The following is a 22,240-nucleotide window of genomic DNA, read 5'->3' as shown; positions in this document are numbered from 1 at the left end:
GCAGCCGGGCACCATCAGTACTGGTCCACATGAACGTGGACCAGGTAGAACGGCAGCGGGGGTGATGTCGGGGGTAACCCGGGCTATCGGAGACCCCTGGGTGGTCAGGGATGGTGCAGGCCCTCTGACCCTCCCCCTGGAATGTGGGCACCTTGGCACTGCCACCCTGACAATGACTTGGCACTGCCAAGCTGGCTGGAGCACTGCCTGGGTGCCAGGGTGCTCCACACGTTATTTCTCCCATCGATTTTTAAACTCAATAGTATGCACAAACTACACAGTTCACAATAAAATAAGCAAAATATGGCTGATGCTGGAAAAAGAACAGAGAACAGCTGGAAAAACTCAGCAGGTCTGCCAGCATCTAATAGGAGAGATACAGGGTTAACGTTTTCAGTCCTTTTATTCTTCATCAGCACCGAAGGCAGAGAGAATGTGTAAGAGCTGCAGAGATTACAACAAAAAGTAGCAACTTTTGGAACAAAAGACAGATAGCCTGTGGGGAATGGTTGAAGATGGAGGACAAAGGTCAAAACCTAAAGTTGACAAACTCAAAGTTGAGCCCCGAAAACTGTGTGGCAGTCACCACTGATTGTATAATAGTTGTTATTAGAGGTAATACGATAAGGCTCCTGTACTACAGGTACGGAGGTAGATCCCTGCCTGCTGGCTCCGCCCAGTAGGCGGAGTATAAATGTGTGTGCACACCGAGCTGCTCCCATTCTGGTAGCAGTTTCAGGAAGCCACACATCTCTGCTTAATAAAACCTCGATTACTCTCTACTCTCGTCTCGTCGTAATTGATAGTGCATCAATTTATTAAGCAGAGATATTACAGCGATGGAACTAGGCATCAAGCCAGATCACCAACAGCTGCATCCGCAAGCAGCCAACGCCAAGTCAGCCTTCGACCACTGGCTAGCTTGCTTCGAAAGCTACCTTGGCTCAGCGACTGAACCATCCTCGGAAACGCAGAAGCTCCAGATCCTGTACTCACGGGTGAGCTCCGAGATTTTTCCCCTTATCCGGGATGCGCCCACTTAAACTGAAGCAATGGAGCTTCTGAAAGGACACTCTATCCGGCCGTTCAACAAACTCTACGCCAGGCATCTCTTGTTCACGAGGCAGCAACTCCCCGGTGAGTCATTAGACGATTTCTGGCGTGCCCTGCACATCCTGGCGAGGAACTGCAATTGCCAGGCAGTTTTGGCTGCTGAACATCCAGAACTCTTAATGAGGGTCGCTTTTGGTACGGGCACGGGGTCGGCGTACATCCGCCAGCGCCTATTAGAAGGGGATACGCTTGACCTCGCGGCGACCAGGCAACTTGCAAACTCGCTAACGGTAGCCTCCCGTAACGTACAGTCGTACGCCCCCGACCGCACAGCGCCCACGTGGACATCGTGGGCCCCACCAGCGGCCGCCCCCAGCCAACCCCAAGCCTGCGCCGCGTGGCAGCCAGCCAACGCCGGGGTGACCAAATGCTATTTCTGCAGGCAAGCAAAGCACCCCCGGCAGCGTTGCCCGGCGCGGAGTGCAATCTGCAAGACCTGCGGGAAGAAGGGATATTTCGCTGCTGTGTGCCAGGCCCGGTCGATCGCTGCTGGATCTAGGCCCAGTGTTCCTGCACCCCCCACATGCGACCAGCGGGCGCCGCCATTTTCGTCCCCGCAGACCACGTGCGGCCAATGGGCGCCGCCATCTTCCTCCAAGCAGATCACGTGCGGCCAGTTGGGGCCGCCATTTTCAGCGCCATTATGGACGGCGCCTCAAGACCCCTGCTCATCGGGCTCTTCATCTGGCCGTTCATCGCCTGCCACCGCCGCCGACCAGCCCGGGGCCTACCAACACCAGCCGCAGCTCGCCTCCGTCACGCTCGACCAGTCCCGGCCGCACAACTTCGCAACCGCGACGGCGATGGTGAAAGTCGATGGGCACAAGACATCTTGCCTTTTTGACTCCGGGAGCATGGAAAGCTTTATCCACCCCGCTACGGTAAGGCGTTGCTCCCTCGCGGTACACCCAGTTACCCAGAGAATCTCCCTGGCCTCCGGATTCCCTTCCGTGGAAATCCGGGGGTACTTTATCGCCACGGTCCAGGGCATAGAGTTCAGCAACTTCTGGCTCTACGTCCTCCCCAACCTTTGCGCTGCCCTGTTACTCGGCCTGGACTTCCAGTGCAACCGCCAAAGTCTAACTCTAAAATTCGGCGGACCCCTACCACGCCTCACCGTATGCGGCCTCACGACCCTTAAGGTCGACCCACCTTCCCTGTTTGCAAACCTCACCCCGGATTGCAAACCCATCGCCACCAGGAGCAGACGGTACAGTGCCCAGGACAGGACCTTCCTCAGTTCGGACGTCCAGCGGCTGCTGCGGGAAGGCATCATTGAGGCCAGCAACAGCCCTTGGAGAGCCCAAGTGGTAGTCGTAAAGACTGGGGAGAAACACAGGATGGTCAGACTATCAATCGCTACATGCAACTCGAAGCGTGCCCCCTCCCACGCATCTCTGATATGGTCAATTAGATTGCACAGTACCGGGTCTTCTCCACAGTGGACCTGAAATCAGCCTATCACCAGCTCCCCATCCGCAAGGCGGACCACCAATACACTGCGTTCCAAGCAGACGGCCGCCTTTCTCACTTCCTTAGGGTTCCTTTTGGCGTCACTAACGGGGTCTCGGTCTTCCAACGTGAGATGGACCGAATGGTTGACCGGTACGGACTGCGGACCACCTTCCCGTACCTATACAACGTCACCATCTGCGGCCACGATCAGCAGGACCACGACGCTAACCTCTTCAAATTTTTGCACACCGCTAAACTCCTTAACCTCACATACAATAAGGAGAAGTGCGTGTTCCGCACCAACCGCTTAGCCATCCTTGGCTATGTTGTGGAAAATGGAGTTCTAGGGCCCGACCCCGACCACATGCGCTCCCTCATGGAACTCCCCCTTCCCCACTGCCCCAAGGCCCTGAAACGATGCCTGCGGTTTTTCTCCTATTATGCCCAGTGGGTCCCTAACTATGCGGACGTGGCCCGCCCACTCATCCACTCCACAGTTTTTCCCCTGATGGCTGAGGCCCGCCAGGCCTTTAGCGCATCAAGGCAGACATCGGCAAGGCCACGATGCACGCGGTCGACGAGATCCCTCCCCTTTCAGGTCGAGAGCGATGCATCGGACGTCGCTCTGGCTGCCACCCTCAACCAGGCAGGCAGACCCGTGGCATTATTTTCCCGCACCCTCCATGCCTCCGAAATTCGGCACTCCTCTGTCGAAAAGAAGGCCCAAGCCATCGTGCAAGCTGTGCGGCATTGGAGGCATTACCTGGCCGGCAGGAGATTCACTCTCCTCACTGACCAACAGTTTAATAATACACAGCGGGGCAAGATCAAAAATGATAAAATCTTAAGCTGGAAGATCGAGCTCTCCACCTACAATTACGAGATTTTGTATCGCCCCGGGAAGCTCAACGAGCCCCCTGATGCCCTATCCCGAGGTACATGTGCCAGCGCACAAGTGGACCGACTCCGGGCCCTACACGATGGTCTCTGTTACCCAGGGGTCATCCTGTTCTTTCACTTCATAAAGGCCCACAACCTGCCCTACTCTATTGTGGAGGTCAGGGCTGTCACCAGAGACTGCCAGGTCTGCGCGGAGTGCAAACCGCACTTCTACCGGCCAGACCGAGCGCACCTGGTGAAGGCCTCCCGCCCCTTTGAGCGCCTCAGCATGGACTTCAAAGGGCCCCTCCCCTCCATCGACCGAAACACATACTTCCTGAATGTGGTCGATGAATACTCCCGATTCCCCTTCGCCATCCCATGCCCTGATATGACGTCTGCCACGGTCATTAAAGCACTCAACAGCATCTTCGCCCTGTTCGGTTTCCCCGCTTACGTCCACAGCGACCGGGGATCCTCCTTTGTGAGTGATGAGCTGCGCCAGTTCCTGCTAGCAAAGGCATCGCTTCGAGCAGGACGACCAGCTACAACGGGCAGGTGGAGAGGGAGGATAGGACTGTCTGGAAGGCCGTCCTGCTGGCCCTGCGGTCAAAAACGTTCCGGTCTCCCGCTGGCAGGAGATCCTCCCCGACGCGCTCCACTCCATTTGTTCACTACTCTGCGCTGCGACTAATGAAACCCCACCTGAACGTCTCCTTGCCTTCCCTAGGAAGTCCACCTCCGGGGTTTCGCTCCCAACGTGGCTGGGAGCTCCAGGACCCGTTCTCCTCCGCAAAAACATGTAGATCCACAAGGCAGACCCGTTAGTCGAAAGGGTACAACTACTTCATGCAAACCCGCAGTCTGCCTACGTGGCGTATCCCGACGGCCGCCAGGACACAGTGTCCCTCAGGGACCTGGCACCAGCTGGATCCCCACCCACGGCCCACCACCACCCGACCGCCCCCCCCCCCCCTCCGATTGCCCCGGCGCCACTCCCCCTAGCGCACCTCACTACAGCCCCCGCCCCAGGACGATCCGCCCTCCCACTGGTTCCACCCGGGGATGTAGATGAGGACAACATGCTCCCGGAGTCACAGGCGACCAAGTCGGCGCTTGCAACACCACCGGGACCGAGGTGCTCACAGCGGAGGATCAAGGCACCCGACCGGCTGAATTTGTAAATTTTCACCAGACTGTAAACTTCAAATTTTCACAAACCTGTAAATTTTTCTCCACCACCCTCGCTGGACTCTTTTTTAACAGAGGGTGAATGTGGCAGTCACCACTGATTGTATAATAGTTGTTATTAGAGGTAATATGGTAAGGCTCCTGTACTACAGGTACGGTGGTAGATCCCTGTCTGCTGGCTCCACCCAGTAGGCAGAGTATAAATGTGTGTGCACACCGAGCTGCTCCCATTCTGGTAGCAGCTGCAGGAGGCCACACATCTCTGTTTAATAAAGCCTCGATTACTCTCGACTCTCGTCTCGTCGTAATTGATAGTGCATCAAGCTGCAACATGCCCAACCAGAAGATGGGATGTTGCTCCTTCAGCTTGTGCTGGGCTTCACTGGAGCATTGCAGCATGCCAAGAACAGAAATGTGGGCATGACAGAAAGGTGCTGAGTTAAAATGGTTTGAGAGAAAACCGCCGAGTTTAAAATTTGGCAACTTTCGACTGCCAAGAAATGACAACCTACAACAAATTTTTTGGGGTGGTCTTCACAGTGGAAGACACAAATAACATGCCAGTGACTGATGGAAATGAGGGTATGAGGACCTTGAGATGATTGTTAACACTAAGGAGGTAGTGATGGGCAAGCTAATGGGGCTAAAGGTAGACAAGCCTCCCGGCCCTGATGGAATGCATTCCAGAGTGCTAAAAGAGATGGCTAGGGAAATTGCAAATGCACTAATGATAATTTACCAAAATTCACTCGACTCTGGGATGGTCCCGGCGGATTGGAAATTAGCAAACATGACACCACTGTTTAAAAAAGGAGGTAGGCAGAAAGCGGGTAATTATCGGCCAGTTAGCTTACTTCGGTAGTAGGGAAGATGCTGGAATCTATCATCAAGGAAGGACTAGCGAGGCATCTGGATGGAAATTGTCCCATTGTGCAGACGCAGCATGGGTTCATAAAGGGCAGGTCGTGCCGAACTAATTTAGTGGAATTTTTTGAGGATATTACCAGTGCGGTAGATAACGGGGAGCCAATGGATGTGGTATATCTGGATTTCAAGAAAGGTTTTGACAAGGTGCCACACAAAAGGTTGCTGCATAAGATAAAGATGCATGGCATTAAGGGTAAAGTAGTAGCATGGATAGAGGATTGGTTAATTAATAGAAAGCAAAGAGTGGAGATTAATGGGTGTTTCTCTGGTTGGCAATCAGTAGCTAGTGGTGTCCCTCAGGGATCAGTGTTCCCACAATTGTTCACAATTTACATAGATGATTTGGAGTTGGGGACCAAGTGAAATGTGTCCAAGTTTGCAGACGACACTAAGATGAGTGGTAAAGTAAAAAGTGCAGAGGATACCAGAAGTCTGCAGAGGGATTTGGATAGGTTAAGTGAATGGGCTAGGGTCTGGCAGATGGAATACAATGTTGACAAAGTGAGATTATCCATTTTGGTAGGAATAACAGAAAAAGGGATTATTATTTAAATGATAAAATATTAAAACATGCTGCTGTACAGAGAGACCTCGATGTGCTAGTGCATGAGTCGCAAAAAGTTGGTTTACAGGTGGCAACAAGTGATTAAGAAGGCAAATGGAGTTTTGTCCTTCATTGCTAGAGGGATGGAGTTTAAGACTAGGGAGGTTATGCTGAAATTGTATAAAGTGTTAGTGAGGCCACACCTGGAGTATTGTGTTCAGTTTTGGTCCCCTTACCTGAGAAAGGACGTACTGGCACTGGAGGGTGTGCAGCGGAGATTCACGAGGCTAATCCCAGAGCCGAAGGGGTTGGATTATGAGGAGACATTGAGTAGACTGGGACTGTACTTGTTGGAATTTAGAAGGATGAAGGGGGATCTTATGGAAACATATAAAATTATGAAGGGAATAGATAGGATAGATGAGGGCAGGTTGTTTCCACTGGCGGGTGAAAGCAGAACTAGGGGGTATAGCCTCAAAATAAGGGGAAGTAGATTTAGGATTGAGCTTAGGAGGAACTCCTTCACCCAAAGGGTTGTAAATCTATGGGAATTCCTTGGCCAGTGAAGCAGTTGAGGCTCCTTCATTAAATGTTTTTAAGATAAAGATAGATAGTTTTTTGAAGAATAAAGGGATTAAGGGTTATGCTGTTCGGGCCTGAAAGTGGAGCTGAGTCCACAAAAGATCAGCCATGATCTCATTGAATGGTGGAGCAGACTCGAAAGGCCAGATGACCTACTCCTGCTCCTAGTTCTTATGTTCTAAGAGAGAATTTAATCGTCTCCCCCTGACATTTCAATGGCATTACCATTGCTGAATCTTCCACGATAAAGATCTGTGGGGTTACCATTGATCTTATACTGTATTGAACCAGTCATAGAAATACTGGTATGGCAAGAGCAGGAGAGGGGCTGCAGCAAGTAATTCAGCTCCTGACTGCCCAAAGCCTTTCCGCTACCCAGAAGGCCTAATTCAGGAATGTAATGGAATAATCTCCACTTGTCTGAATGATTGCAGCTCCAACAATATTTAAGAAGCTCAACATCATCCAGGAAAAGGCAGTCTACTTGACTGGCACCCCAGTTAACAAACATTTACTCCTTCCACCACAGGTACAGTGACAGCTGTGTGTACTATCTACATGATGCACTGCAGCAATTCGCCAATGCTCCTTTGACAGCGCCTTCAAACTCACCACTACCATCCAGAAGAATAAAAGCAGCATGGTAACGCCAGTATCCATTCTCCTCCAAGCCATAAATCATCCTAACTTAGAACAAGACCCCAGTTTCTTTATTGTCACTGGGTCAGAATCCTGAAACTCCCTCCCGAATAGCACTGTGGGTGTACCTGTACCACATGGACTGCAGCGGTTCAAGAAGACAGCTCACCACACCTTCTCAAGGGTATTTAGGGATGGGCAATAAATGCCGGTCTCACCATGACATCAATATCCCGAAAACGTATACGTTTTTAAAATTACAAAATACAAAGCTATCATTGCTCCAAAGTACAGTATTACCACGGAGCTCAGTTATGTAACTGTTAAGATATAACCTGCAGTTGGGGCAAGAGGCAGTTGTGGAATTAAAGAAAAAGGGAAACTTGCCTTCAATCCACTCACATGGTTTTAGCAGAGGTGGTTCAGTAGGTTACTTCTGACCAAAATGTTCTCCGAAGACAGGCTGGCCATGCAAGTCTTTTAATGATACTATTTTAGCACCTGCAGGCAGGGAACCTGGGCGACAAGAATCCCAGCAAAGGATAGGAAGTCAGAAAGGCCAGTTCCCGGAGACCAATTCCTTTATTGCACTCATTGTGGGCCAGGCAGAGCTGGAGTGCTGACCCTGTACTACCAAGCTTACCTTTTAAACATTCCGTAAAGGGCTGACTCCTCCTGGATATGAGACTTCACTCAGCACCCCTCTAATGTCCAACACCCCTCATCCTCACCTCCCTTTGATTTCTGACTCGCTTCCCCTCAATCCGCAACATCAGATTCCTTTCACCTCCTTCTCCAGGGAGTGCCCAACTTCCCTTCAGAACGCCCAACATCCTAAATGGCGATGTAGGAATGAATAACCCACCACCTCTGACTGCGGTCCAACCTGACAGACAACCAGTCTCTCAATGTATCGAGTGGAAAACCTGTTGAAAATATTTCAATCAGGTCCTGACACTAATGTCTGCAAGACTCTGAGTTTTGTGGACAAAAACCCTCCTCCTGACCCCAACCGTTTCTCTCGCTCCCATTATTGTTGGGCCGCATTGACTGAATCCTCAAGTCCAAGAGCAATACATGAAAAGGCATCTACTAAAATGCTTCAGTCCATTAGATATTCCTTGGCAAGCTGTAAGAAACTTAATTGCAGTTTTAACAGTATTTCAGATCAATTAGAATGACTTATGTTTCTTTTCTTAAGAACTATTTACACACAAACTATTTGCATATTTCCATATAAATAAGTTGCTTTGACAAATCTTAAACCACTTCAAAATATGCATTCCCATTACGGTGTGCTCTGCGACAGCCCGTTTACAGATTTATCAGTACCTGCAAACTGCCTGAATCTTTCAGAATGGTTACCAGCCCAAACAGTCTGCCTATGATCATCTTATTACATAATTTCCTTACACTTTCTGTTTGGCTCTTTTAGTTCATATTACTCATTGCAGTTCCATGATTCTAGTTGTGACACACAACAGAGAACTGGGGTAGGTGTGACACAGGTATCGGACTCAGACTGGTATCATGGATTGTGACTTGCAGCTGGCACACATGATTTGCACTTCACCATTCATTCTGTTTCTGGCAATGCAGCTAATTTTTACTCTTGAAATATTGCAGAGAGGAGATAGGTTTGATTAAAACAAAAACTGTATTCATCAAGTGATTCTCACAATTTCAGAATATCCTACTTTTGGACGTGTAGTCACCGTTCTATCATCGGAAACATGGCAGCCAGTTTGCACACAAGGACCATAAACATTACTGAAATAATGACTATATCGTCTGATTCTGTTGGTTTGGGGATAAATATTAACCAGAATCCTGGAGAGAACACCACTCTTCAATATAGTGCGTGATCTTATATGTCCATCTGCAAGGGCAGAGGCGGCCTCTATTTAAGCTAATCTCAACTGAAACATGGCACATTCAATAGTGCAGCACCTCCTTCAAGGGGACTTTAGTCTTCCCACAGGCTGAGGAAACCAATTGGAAAACGTAGTGTGCAAGAGAAGTTCACGAAGACAGCTTTCTAAAACAAAATGTTCTGTTACCAATGAGGAACAGGCTGTTTTAGATCAAGTACAGAGTGATGACATAAGGTTAATCTGTCATCTCAAAGAAAAGTATCCTCTGGGGAAGAGTGACCATAACATAATAGACCTTTATATTAATTTGAGAGTGATGTGGTTATGTCCAAAATTAACATCTTAAATTTAAGCAAAGTCAGTTTCAGAGGTATGAGTGGCATGTTAGCGGAGGTAGATTAGTAAATGTGATCAAAGAATCATGGAATGGTTATGGTGAATAATTTGGCCCTTCGTGTCTGTGCTGTCCCTCTGTAGGAGCGATGTAGCTAGTCCCATTCCCCTGACCTTTCCTGACATCCCTGCTATTTGTTTCTCTTCAGCTAATTATCCAGTTCTCTTTTGAATGCCTCAATTGAATCTACCTCCACCACACTCCAGGCAGTGTATTCCAGATCCTCGCCATTTGCTGTATTACAAAAGTTTTCCTTTTTCGCAATACACTAAATTGGGTCCTCCGAGTCTTGATCCTTTCACCAATGGGAACACTTTCTCTCTATCTGATCTGTTCAGACTCCTCATGATTTTAAACATGTCTCCACCTTTTCTTCTACAAGGGGTCAGCTACAGTTCCACCAATCTATGCACATAACTGAAATCCCTCATCTCCAAAACCATTCACATCAATTTTTCTGTACCATCTCCAATGCCTGCAAGTCTTCCCTCAAGTGTGGTGTTCAGAATCATAGAATCATAGAATTTACAGTGCAGAAGGAGGCCATTCGGCCCATCGAGTCTGCACCAGCCCTCACAAAGAGTACCCTACTCAAGCCCACGTCTCTACCTTATCCCCGTAACCTAGTAACCCCCACTTAATCTTTTTGGACACTAAGGGCAGTTAGCACTGCCCTAGAAGATGATATCGTCCTTGAAGGCTACGACTCAGACGAAGATTTCATCTTGGGAGATGGCTACACCAGTACCAAATCCGAACCGCAACTAGAGGTGTTGTACCGTGAAGACCCCGACGATGAGTTCTTTGGATTGGGGAATCTTCAGCCCAGCATATATGACAACACGACCCATGAGTGCAGGATTATGCTGCGGCCTGGCGCCAAGAAACAGAGAGTAGTCCATGCACCACAAAGGGTCCCAGCCTCCACACAAGAAGATGAGTTGTTCGTTGGACTTGAAGAGAACGATCACAACTCCGAAACAAAAATGATGATTTGTCTATCGAACAGTACACACAATGCTGCTCAGACATGGCTGAGTTATTCGGAGATCCTGATCACAGCATCAGCAACACGGTTGAAAAGCTCAATACGACTCTTCTCATGGTAGATGAATCCAATATCATGGTGCCATGGCAGATTGTCGATACATTGGATGACAGCAATACCTAAGATGAAGAGGACGCCACACAGAGAGCACAGAACGACTCCATTGAAAGAGCACAGATCGACTCTACAGCGAGAACGCTGCACAACACCACAAAGAGAGCGATGACAGACTCCACAGAGAGAGCGATGACAGACTCCAAAGAGAGAGCGATGAAGGACTCCACAGAGAGAGCGATGACAAACTCCACAGAGCGAGCGATGAAGGGCTCCACAGAGAGAGCGATGACAAACTCCACAAAGAGAGCGATGCAAGTCTCCACAAAGAGAGTGACGCAAGCCTCCACAGACAGCTCGGTGACAGACTCAAAAATGGAAGCAAGCAAATACTCCATAGCGAACGCCATGCATGTACAAGACCATGAAGATGTATCAAGCTTATTTGAGCCACCAGAAGAAGACACTGAATGTCTACCCACTGCATGTGAGACAAGTGATGAAGAAATCACAATTCCCATACAGGATGTGCAGGATCACAGAGAGACTGACGTATCTCAGCTCGTCTGCACAGAAGCACTCAATAATCAGATGACGGCCACCCATGAGTCCAGAGAGACCACGTCAATTTAAATTTTGAAGATTTTGACACCAGAAGAGGAGCACCAAGAGTCCAGAGAGACCATGTCAATAGAAATCCTGAAGAGTTTGACTCCAGAAAAGGAGCACAAAGAGATCTCAGATGATTCAAATGAACCTGAAATGACTCCAAAAATGGAGCACCAAGAAATCAATGATAATTCAAGTGACCCTGAAATGACTCCAAAAGAGAAGCACCAAGATCTCAATGAGGATTCAAGTGAACCAGAAATGACTCTAGAAGAGGAGTACCAAGTAAGCATAGAAGAGGAATCGAATCCACCACAAATGACTGATGTCACCAACATCAATGCAACATCAGATCATCCTCACAATTCTCAAGAAGATAAGCTCAATGTAGCAGAGACCTCAAAGGACACTGACACCAATAACTGTGACAATGACTCAAATCATCCACATGGCACACTCATTGAGTGCAACAAGAACAACAAAAACCGCAAGAAGCAAAGCAGAAACAGGAACAACAACAGCAACAACAGAAGCAACATGCAGCGCAACAAGAATGACAAAAGCAACAAGAAGCACCCCAGAAACAACAAGCACGACAAGAAAAAGAACAAGACTAAAAGTGAAAACAATGAAAACAGAATCAACAAGCGCGACAAAAAAAACAACAAGAACGACAACAACTAGAACGCCAACGAAAACAACAAAGACAGAAACTACAGAATCAACAACAATGAAACAACGACCTGTACGGCATGGTACAACTCTGCACGTGAAGGACAATGCCACAGCACACGGCGAAACAATGACAAGACTACAAACATGCCACGGCATGACAAAGAATCTCACGGATTCACATCTGCTCCAGAACAAACAAGCAAAACAGCTTTCACGAACGATGACATACAGAATCAATACCACAAACACAGGTAAAAGTCGAGGTCAGACAACGGTGCGACACAGAATCGCTACCCGCAAATGGAACAGGGGACAAAAACATCATTAAATGACTCATCAGCAAAGCAGCCGAGTCATGTTCCGACATCAACCTAGCTCTGTTATCGTACCGAGCAACCCCATTGAGCTCAGGACTGTCGCCAGCGCAAATGCTCTTCGGCAGAGACATCCAGACAACCCGACCATCAAAGCAATTCCGAGACCCCGGCAACGCACGGGTTCTCGACGACATGCGGGCACTATGCTCCAAACAAAAACTATACTACGATCAACATGCGATCCCACTCAAGCCACTGACAATAGGTGACACCATCAGAATCAGGGACCCAGAAGGCGGATTGTCTGAGTCAGCCACGGTGATCAAGCAGGAGGCACCGCGGTCCGACATTGTCAAATCGTCTGCGGGAGTACTTTTTCGCCGTAACCGCCGGGATCTATTAGAGATTCGACCTACAACGCCAGTATTTCCCACACTGGACTTGACCGAGTCCATTTGTCCACCGGACGTTCCTCCCCACACAACGCCAGACAGTATTCTTGATGACATCAAACCATCATCCCTACTACCACCATTAAGACGCTCCAGCAGAAGCCGTAAGGCACCCGATTTGTGACGACACTTCAACACACGCACAAGACGAATATGGACATTTCTCATGATGGACTCATAACACAGTTAATTGTTTCTGGGGTATTACTTTTATCATTTTCTCAGTGTGCAGATTTGCATATTCTCACCACTTGTTATGTACAGTTTTCTTGAGGCCAGTCTAGAAAACATGTTCAATAAAAGGGGGGGGGGGATGTAGTGATCTGTACATACATCTGCACATACACCAGGGACTGCAGACAGATGTAACAGCCACAGCATCACTAGAGGGCATCAGAGACGGGTATAAAGGGTCCAGCCCAAGGTAGGATCCGCCTCTTTCAGAAGCACAGGGCTAGTGAGCAGCGGCAGACAGAGACAGCTCAGCATAGGCAGTTTACCTTAGTTTCACTGGTCATACCTCTTGACTGTATTATATCTAGTTAAGCTCTGGAAACAGAACAAACCTACTGAATAAAGTATTTGTGTTAACTGGAAGTCTACAATCTTTATTCAGACTTTGTGAATAACATAAGATTTTCCAGCATTTTCTCTTTCATTCACCACTGTTCTTTGCTTCCTGTCACTTGACCAACTTCATACCGAATCTGCCACAGTCTTTTATTCCATAGGCTTTGTCGTTGCTGACAAGCCTGTTACATGACATGTAATAAAACATCTTTTGGCAGTCCATGTACACTCAGCAACTGCATTACTCCCGTTAATCGCATTACCTTCATCAACCCTCCATTATCACATCCAAAAACTCAGTCAAGTTATTGAAACACAATTTGCTTTTAACAAATCTTTGCTGGCTCTCCATTATTATCCAAGTGACTGTTAATTTCATTCTCCAGTAATGTTTCTAAAAACTTTCCCATCACTGAGGTTAATTTCTAGTCTCTGGGCTGATCCTTACGCCCTTTATTAAACAAGGGTGTAACTATTGTAATTCTTCAATCCTCTGGCACCTCTGTATCTAGGAAGAACTGGAAGATTATTGCCAATGCTTCTGCAATTTCCACCCTTACTTCCCTTCAGTATCCTCGGATATACCTCATCTGGCCTTGGTGACTTACCAACTTTAAGTACAACTAGCCTGCCTAATACGTCTTCTTTTTAAATTTTAAGCCTATCCAATGTCTCAACTACCTCTTCTTTTGATGTGGCTGTGACAGCATCATTCTCCTTGGGAAAGACTAGTTATTAAGTAACTTTTTCCTTTGCTCCCTGTGTAAATCCCCTTGTTGGTCCTGAATCATGTTGTTCCCTCCTTTTACTATCCTTTTGCTGTTCACTTGCATACAGAAGATTTTTAAATTCCCTTTTATGTTAGCTGCCAGTCTCCTCTCATACTTTCTTTGCTTTACTTAATTTCTTTTCACTTGCCCTCTAAACTTTATAGATTCACCCTAGTTCTCGCTTGCAATTATCAACCTGGGATCTGTCATATACACTCTTTTTCTATTTCATCTTACTGTCTATTGCTTTCGTCATGCAGGGAACTTTGACTTTGTCCTACCTTTCCCTCTTGTGGGAATGTACCTTGACTGGATCTGAACAATCTCCTCTTTAAAGGAAGTCTGTTATTTCTTGAACATATTTATCTGTCATACTTTGATTCCAACTTACCTGGGCCAGATCTGTTCTCAACCCAGTGAAATTGGCCCTTCTCCAATTTTTCGCTGAATTACTTCATGTCCTTGTCTATAATCTAAACATTATGCTGCTATGATCACTGTCCCCTAAATGTTCCCCTCATGACACTTGATCCATTTGACTCACCTCATTCCCCAGAACCAAATTAAGCAAAGCCTTATTCCTCTTTGGTCCGGACACGTACCAATATAAACTTATCCTGAATCCATTTCAGCAACTCTTCCTCTTTTCTGCCCTTTACACTATTACTATCCCAATCTATATTAGAATCATTGAAACTCCTCATTATCATTACTCTGTGGGTTTTTTAGCACATCTCTGTAATTTTCTTGCAACTTTGTTCCTTTCTATCTTTCTTACTAGTTGGTGGCCTACAGCATATATTCAGTAGCGTTATGATACTTTTATTGTTTATTAGCTAGAATTAGATTCTGTCCTTTGTCCCTCTTGGACATCCCCTCTATCTCCAACACTGTAATATTCTCCTTAATCAATGCTGTAATTCCTTCTCCTTTCTTTCCTTCTCTACCTTTTCTGAACACCTTTTATCCAGGAACATTTAATACCCAGTCCTGCCTCTTTTCTTTAAGCCGTGTCTCTGTTTCTTTTTTATTTACAGTGCCCAATTATATTTTTTTCCACCTAAGGGGAAATTTAGCGTGGCCAATCCACCTAACCTGCACATCTTTGGGTTGTGGGGGTGAAACCCACGCAGACACGGGGAGAATGTGTAAACTCCACACGGCCAGTGAACCAGGGCCGAGATTCAAACCTGGGTCCTCAGTGCCGTAGTCCCAGTGCTAACCGCTGCGCCATGTGCTGCCCCTTCCATGTCTCTGTTTTAACCATAACATACTCCCTGGTACCTGTCTGCACTTGTAGTACACGGTGCAGATCTTATTTATCAGGCTCTGTGCATTCACATGCAGACACTGCAAACCTTATTACATTCCCTCTTACTTCATCTAATTTCTTAATATTTCTTACTCTAGTGCTATTTGTCTCTCCCAATCCTTTTGTGCTCTTATTTTTCTATTCGAATGTGATTCCCACCCCTATCTAGTTCGTTTAAATTCTCTCCAATAAGATTAGTAAATGGCCCTGCAAGGAAATTGGTCCCGGCTCTGTTGAGGTGCAACCCACCTGCCTTGTAAAGATCCCACCTCCCTCAAAACAGGTACCAATAGCCCAAGAATCCATTATACACTTCTCTCCAGTCATGCATTCATTCATTCAATCCTCTTTCCATTTTCTAAACTTCGTCGCACAGGAAGTAATACAGACATTACAACTTTTTGAGGTTCCGCTTGACATTCTCTTTTCTAGCTCACTAAAATCTGCCTGCAGTGTTTCAGCCTTCTTTTCTCCTATGTCATTGATACCGAAAAGGTAGCAAATGTAGGGATTCCTTACAGGTAGAAACAGGAGTAAGAACAATGGAGAATAAAATAGCAAAAACATTAAAAGCTATCTTGCATTTATCTCCACAGTGGAAGACACAAGAAACATACAGGAAACGATGGGGAATCAAAGGTCGAATGAGAGTGAGAAACAAGAAATAATTCATATTAGTAAACAAATAGTACTGGAGAAATTAATGCGACTAAAAGACAACAATTGCCCTGTGCATGATGGCCTAAATCCTTGTATTTTAAAAGAGGTGACCTCCGAGATAGTGAATGTATTGGTTTTACTCTTCAAAGTTCTTAGCTTATAAAATGATGTCCATGGATTGAATGGCAGCCAATTGTAACCTCACTATTCGAGGAGGGAACGAGAGAGAAACAGGGAACATCTGTAGAAGGGAAAATGCAAGAATCTGTGATTAAGGGCCTATTCACAAGGCATTTGGAAAACTGAAATGTGATTTGGCAGAGTCATCATGGTTTTATGATCAGAAAATGGTGTTTGACAAATCCACTGGAGTTTATTGTGTGTGTAAAGCGGAACCAGGTTTTCACAAATGCTCTGACAAGATGCCACACAAGAGTTTGTTACATGGGCTAAGGGTTCACAAGTTTGCAACTGATATCTTCGCATGGCTTGAGGACTAGTTAGCAGACATAAAATAAAGAGCAGGATTTTTTCCACCTAAGGGGCAATTTAGCATGGCCAATCCACCTAACCTGCACATCTTTGGGTTGTGGGGGTGAAACCCACGCAGACACGGGGAAAATGTGCAAACTCCACATGGCTAGTGACCCAGGGCGCTGTGGACACTCAGTTGCTGAGTATATTCAAGACTATGATTTTTGGGTACTATAAGAATCAAAAGATAGGATAGGGCAGGAAAATATAATTGATGTAGAATTTCAGCCATGATGTTGCTGAATGGTGGAACAGGAGAGGGACCTTGTGGCTCCTATTGCTTATGTTCTTTGTACTGCTCGGTAGTGCCGGTTTCGATGTTATGCTCATGTCCCTGGAATGGGCCTTAAACCTGCAGTCTGACTCAGTCAAAGTCAAGAATGCTATCCCTAAGACACAGTTACATTAAGATTAGAAAGATTTAGTACAAAGTATAAAAGGTTCTTGGGACTTATGGCAAACTCGCTCATAATTTTAAGATAAAGCACTTCATTGGTATTGTACGAAATTTCTTCATGCAGAGAGCTGTCGGGATATTGAATAAATTGGGATCTGGTGAGACTTACGTAATTGAATCATGTCACAGAAAAATACTTGAAGATTAGGAGGACATAGGATTTTGTTTTCAGATAAATCAGAGTTAGGAAGTATTGTTCAGGAGCAGTTGGTGGGTATATTGGGTTTAAATTTATTGCTTTTGAAAATTGCTTGATTTTTTTTCTTTAAAATTAATCAGACAATGAGATTGATTATGTAGGTCCATGCACTGTTAACTAATATTACATTTTAGGTTACAGCGATATACCTCACTTACCTTTATTTGGACAATGACAGTAGCTAACCCTGGAGGCATGCTTCCCCCACTGTCCAGTGCCTCAACTACAAAAGTGTAGCTTGCATCTGCAGCAGGTAGAGTTTCATAGTCCACAGACTCTAAAATTGACACTTCTCCTGTCCGCTGATTGACAGAAAACAGTTGTCTGACCTCATCAGTTCTTATATGGTAGGTTGCATTTGGACCAACATCAGCATCTGTTGCCTGAAACAAAACAATAAAAACAACACAGATGTGTTGGTCAGTTCAGCACTATTATATTAACTGAGATCTTATAAGCAAGGCTATATATATCCAATCACTGCATTTATCTTTATGATAGGCCATAATCTTGAATCAGATAAGAAACCTCACATGTTTGAAGCCACAATAAACATGGAACATAAAGCATAAAAGTTATTGAAGTTAATCGGTTACATAAATGACAACTTTAGTAGAAAAACTATTACGAACCAAATCCTAACAGATTTAATGGTTGCCAATCAAAATGATTGTTGAACATAATTTTTATTTAAGTTGACCTTCAGGGGAGTAGATTGGTCAATTACAGAACACATCTAATTTTTCTCTGCATTTACATCAATCGTTCACTACGTCCTGCGATACACCCCTGCCGAGGTTCACAGTTCTGACCATGATGCAATTAGCAGGGAGCACAGAAAACTAAGATGTGTCTATGGTGTTGCTTATTCCATGCTTCGTAAGCAATACAATTGCGACTTAACTGGCAAAACCGGTGAAAATTTCAGTAATTGATTGTGGGACATACATAGTTATTTGCAAATTTTATAATTGGAATCAATATTGAGGCAAATTGACCACAAGAAGATAGTTGAAACCCATTCATTTTAAAGTTAATCTTTTAAACTATGTTTAAAATACAGAATGGACTCAAAAGCAGCTAGTTACACATCAAAATAACAGAAACAGAATAGAATTGGAACGAACGGCAGTTAATTCCGAATTTACACAGGTAACAATAATAACTAATTATGGCACATCACTTACCGATGACATCAGCAATGGATTTAAGTTAGAAGATGCATAATAATTACACTCTTTAAAATATACAAAAAAGGAATGAGTCATTTTTTTGGTGAGCAAATTTAAATGAAGCAAATTAGAAGTAAATGAAAATGAACAATTTATGGAGTGTGTTCCTAAAACAGATCTATTTTCTATTTCGCTACCACAGAAAGTAGTTGAGGCCAAAACATTGTGTAATTTCAAGAAGGAATTTGATACAGCTCTTGGGGGCGAAAGGATCAAGGAATATGGGGGAAGGTGGGATCAGAGTATTGAACTTGATGATCAGCCATGATCATAATGAATAGTGGAGCAGGCTTGAAGGGCCAAATGGTCTCCACCTGCTTCTATTTTCTATGTTTCTATCTACAAAATTGCTTTCATTATATTTTACATTCAAATATAACTAGTGGCAAGATTCCAACTGAAATAACCCGCACGAGACCTGCGGGGTTGGAGCAATTAATCTCATTGTGTACGAGCTTCTCCGCTGAAGGGCAGGGAGACCATGGACACTGTAATAGACTTTAATATAAAAGTCTTCAGGCTTGGAACTGACATCTCAGACCCGGCTGGGATCTGAAGGGTATTGTATTATTACTTTGCAATAAAACTAGTTTCTCTTTATCCAGTTGCCTCGGATTCATCTGTCATCGCTAAACCAACATAATAATGGGCGTGATCCAATGGCCACGCTGCGCCGGAAAGCCAGCTCACCACGGCGCAGCTTGGCTGATGAAAGCTGACAGTCCCCGCTCCTGGAATCTACCCAGCTCGCAATGCCTCGCGAGCTGTCATCCTGCTCATTGTGGCCGGTATCAATTCCTGGCAAATCTGCATTTTAGAGGAAGGCAGCTAGCCCCACACTAATGTGCAGCTTCCCGAGATACCTGATGCTTTGGCTCAGAGACCTCGGACGAGCGCCGTTCAACACTGATCCTCGCAAACGGGTACCAGATGAAATGGCACTCATGGGGTCTCCCAGGGGACTGGAGATCCCCAGCTACATGCCCTTTAAGCAGTGTGGTGCTCTGGCAGAGCTGGTGCCACCTGGGCACCCTGACAGTGCCAGTCTGGTACCTTGGTAGTGCCATCTTGGTTCCATCCTGGCACTGCCAAAGTGCCTATGTGGCACTGTCAGCTAACAGGGGCACTGCCAAGCTGAGATTTTGTGTGTGTGAGTAATCGGAGCAGGGTGCCCGGGTTTGGTGTTGGAGAGCTCGTTATGGGGGTGGGCTGGGGCTCCTCCCATAGTGTGTTCGGGCTGGGGAGAAGGTCGGGGATCCATTCGGGGGCCTCGGAGATAAAAATGGCGTCCCAATCTCTCGTGACACTGGGGAGTTCTGGGAAGCAGAGCTCATCATTGTAAAAAATGGGGCTATGTACGGCCTCTGCTGCGCGTTCCCCATTCAGGCCCCTTATACAGCGCAAGTTGCGTTGAATAGCCATGTGTTTCTCAGCACTGCGAGCACCACAAAATACATGGCTAAACATGTTCACTGGGGGACTTTATTCTCTTTTGGAAGAATCGTGCCCAATATATACACTCTAACAATATGACCAAGAAACATAATTATAAATGGGCTTCACATGTCATCAATTTGAAATGCATCAATTAGAACACAGCAAGGTTCTTCTGACCAAGGATTCTTTAAGATCGCAGCTTGCTTTGATCTAAAAATTATTGTTGGGAGTTGATCTAAAAATAAAATTAAGCTTGCAAGGCATCAACACCAGTGAAATACTCTGAAAATGTAATGATAAATTCCACTTCACTGCTGAGGTATATTAAAAAGGCCCACTGCATTCAGTAGCAATTATTTCCCTTTTATTTATTTTAATATTTTGGAAATATTGAATGAGATTATGTTATGTTAAAGTCATGAGGCAAAGCAGAATATTTGACATCTAATTTAATCAAGCTCAATGACAATCCTATCGTTAGGGAGAAAAACATGCATAAAGCATAGCTGCATGGCAGTTACAATTCCTTTCTCATTTTGCATGCCATATGAGATTTGTAATAAAAGTTGAAGTTATGGATATATCACAAAAGCCGACCTCACAAAAACAAACATATTGCTTATGTTGAACTTATTAATTTGTCTTGTTAATAGATTTTAGAAGAAGATATCCCAAAGTGTTTTGGGCTAGCAAGGGAATTCTGACAACATTTCTTCAGATTGAGGGAGGTTTATAATCTTCACTGCCACCGTCGCTGCATCTGCCTCTGTGGCAGCAATGCTGTATGTAGTTCCAACTGTTTGAGTTTAGGTGTATTGGCAGATTGTCCCTTGTGCAGAGTTACCAGTAAGGTACTTGGGATCTTTGCTAAGATTTTGAATTTACGCAGTCTTTGTCCACATTTTGCTCATGAGTTAAAATGAATCCTGTTAAAGGCAAGTACAGTCAAATATACCTCAAGTACTAGTCTCAGAGGAAAAAAAACTGCACCAGCATGAATTTCTCCATTACAATCATAGTTAATGGGAGGATTCTCTGTTAGGGAGACATGGGGCTGGTTTCTCTGTCCCGCCGCGCCAGATTTCTGGTTCAGCACACTGTCGGGATTCTCCATTTTGCCAGCTGGTCAATGGGGTTTCCCATTGTGGGACAGACCCACGCCATCGGGAAACCCTCAGGTTGCCGGCAAAACGGAGCATCCCGACGGCGGAGAATTCAGCCCTATGTTCTCCAGTCGGACGAGAATTGCAACTGATTGACGTTCCCCCGGGAGTGCAAATCAGGACACAATTCCATAGCCCTTGCCATACAAATTTATGCATGATGAGGAATACGAGGGATTCCCGAGGGAGTCCCACTATCGGACCGCCATTTAGAGTGGGAGGACGGATAGCGAAGTCCCATGGCCGGCCAGCACCCGCACCTCCAGATTGCCTGGGTGCCCCTCCCTTCCCACAAGTATGGGGGTGATCCCATCCAACCCCAGAGACCCCCTAACTAGGGAGATCCCTCCCAGGGATCTCGTTAATAGAGAGATCCGCCAGGGACCCTATGAATGGGAGACCCCATCCAGAGACCCCATGAATAGGGAGACCTGCTCCCTGGACCCCTTAACTAAAGGAACCTCCACAGTGACCCCCTAACTAGCGGGACACCCACAGAGGCCTATTAACTAAAGGGACCTCTACAGGGACCCCCTGACTAAAGGGACCCCCACATGGACCCCTGGACTAGTGGGACCCCTGAAAGACATACCGCCCCCCCCCTTCCCACAGACATACCACCACCCCACCCTCCAAGAAAGAGACCCCAGTCTGGAAGCTAGAGAGCTGCCCAAACAGGGGCAGTAAACCAAATTACAGCTGTAACATTCACCTGGAGGTTCCATATGTCTATTCCTTGAAGGGGAACATCTGTAACCTGTGTTTCAATCCTGCAGATCCATTAGCTGCAAGTCACTCATTCTTTTTGTGATTCCAAAAACAAGGTGTAACAGAGTGAGTCTGAATGGTGAAACCCCAATATTTACAATCATCAACCACATCAAAGAGCAGTAAGTGCATTGCAATCACATGCTTGAGTGATTGGAATGTGCTTTGTGATTGAAATATGTTCCACTTCAGGTGCTGAAACAGAGTATCACTCCATTCCATTTATTTGTTCTCCCTTTAATCACTTGCTCCTCATGTGTATATTACAAGATACCACCATGACACAAACTCTAGCTTTATAGGGCATAATTCTAACTCTGCAAGCGCGTTGTTTTTGAATTGGTTAAAATTGGGTCCATAATCTCTGCTTAAAGGTTTCACTTTC

The 22,240-nt window shown here is 45.9% G+C and overlaps 1 protein-coding gene across 1 annotated transcript in view; it reads right to left on the bottom strand.

Moving 5' to 3' along the window:
* Positions 1 to 22,240, bottom strand: part of pcdh15b (protocadherin-related 15b) — a 2,356,722-nt gene that overhangs the window by 401,899 nt on the left and 1,932,583 nt on the right. The window contains exon 27 of the mRNA XM_072478931.1: positions 17,414 to 17,638. Coding sequence (XP_072335032.1) covers positions 17,414 to 17,638 — 225 coding nt within the window. The remainder of the gene's footprint in view (positions 1 to 17,413; positions 17,639 to 22,240) is intronic.

Source organism: Scyliorhinus torazame, chromosome 16, assembly GCF_047496885.1.
Source record: "Scyliorhinus torazame isolate Kashiwa2021f chromosome 16, sScyTor2.1, whole genome shotgun sequence".
NCBI classification, from domain to species: domain Eukaryota; kingdom Metazoa; phylum Chordata; class Chondrichthyes; order Carcharhiniformes; family Scyliorhinidae; genus Scyliorhinus; species Scyliorhinus torazame.
Note: the sequence above shows the minus strand (reverse complement) of the source record. Positions and strands in the feature narration are given on the sequence as shown.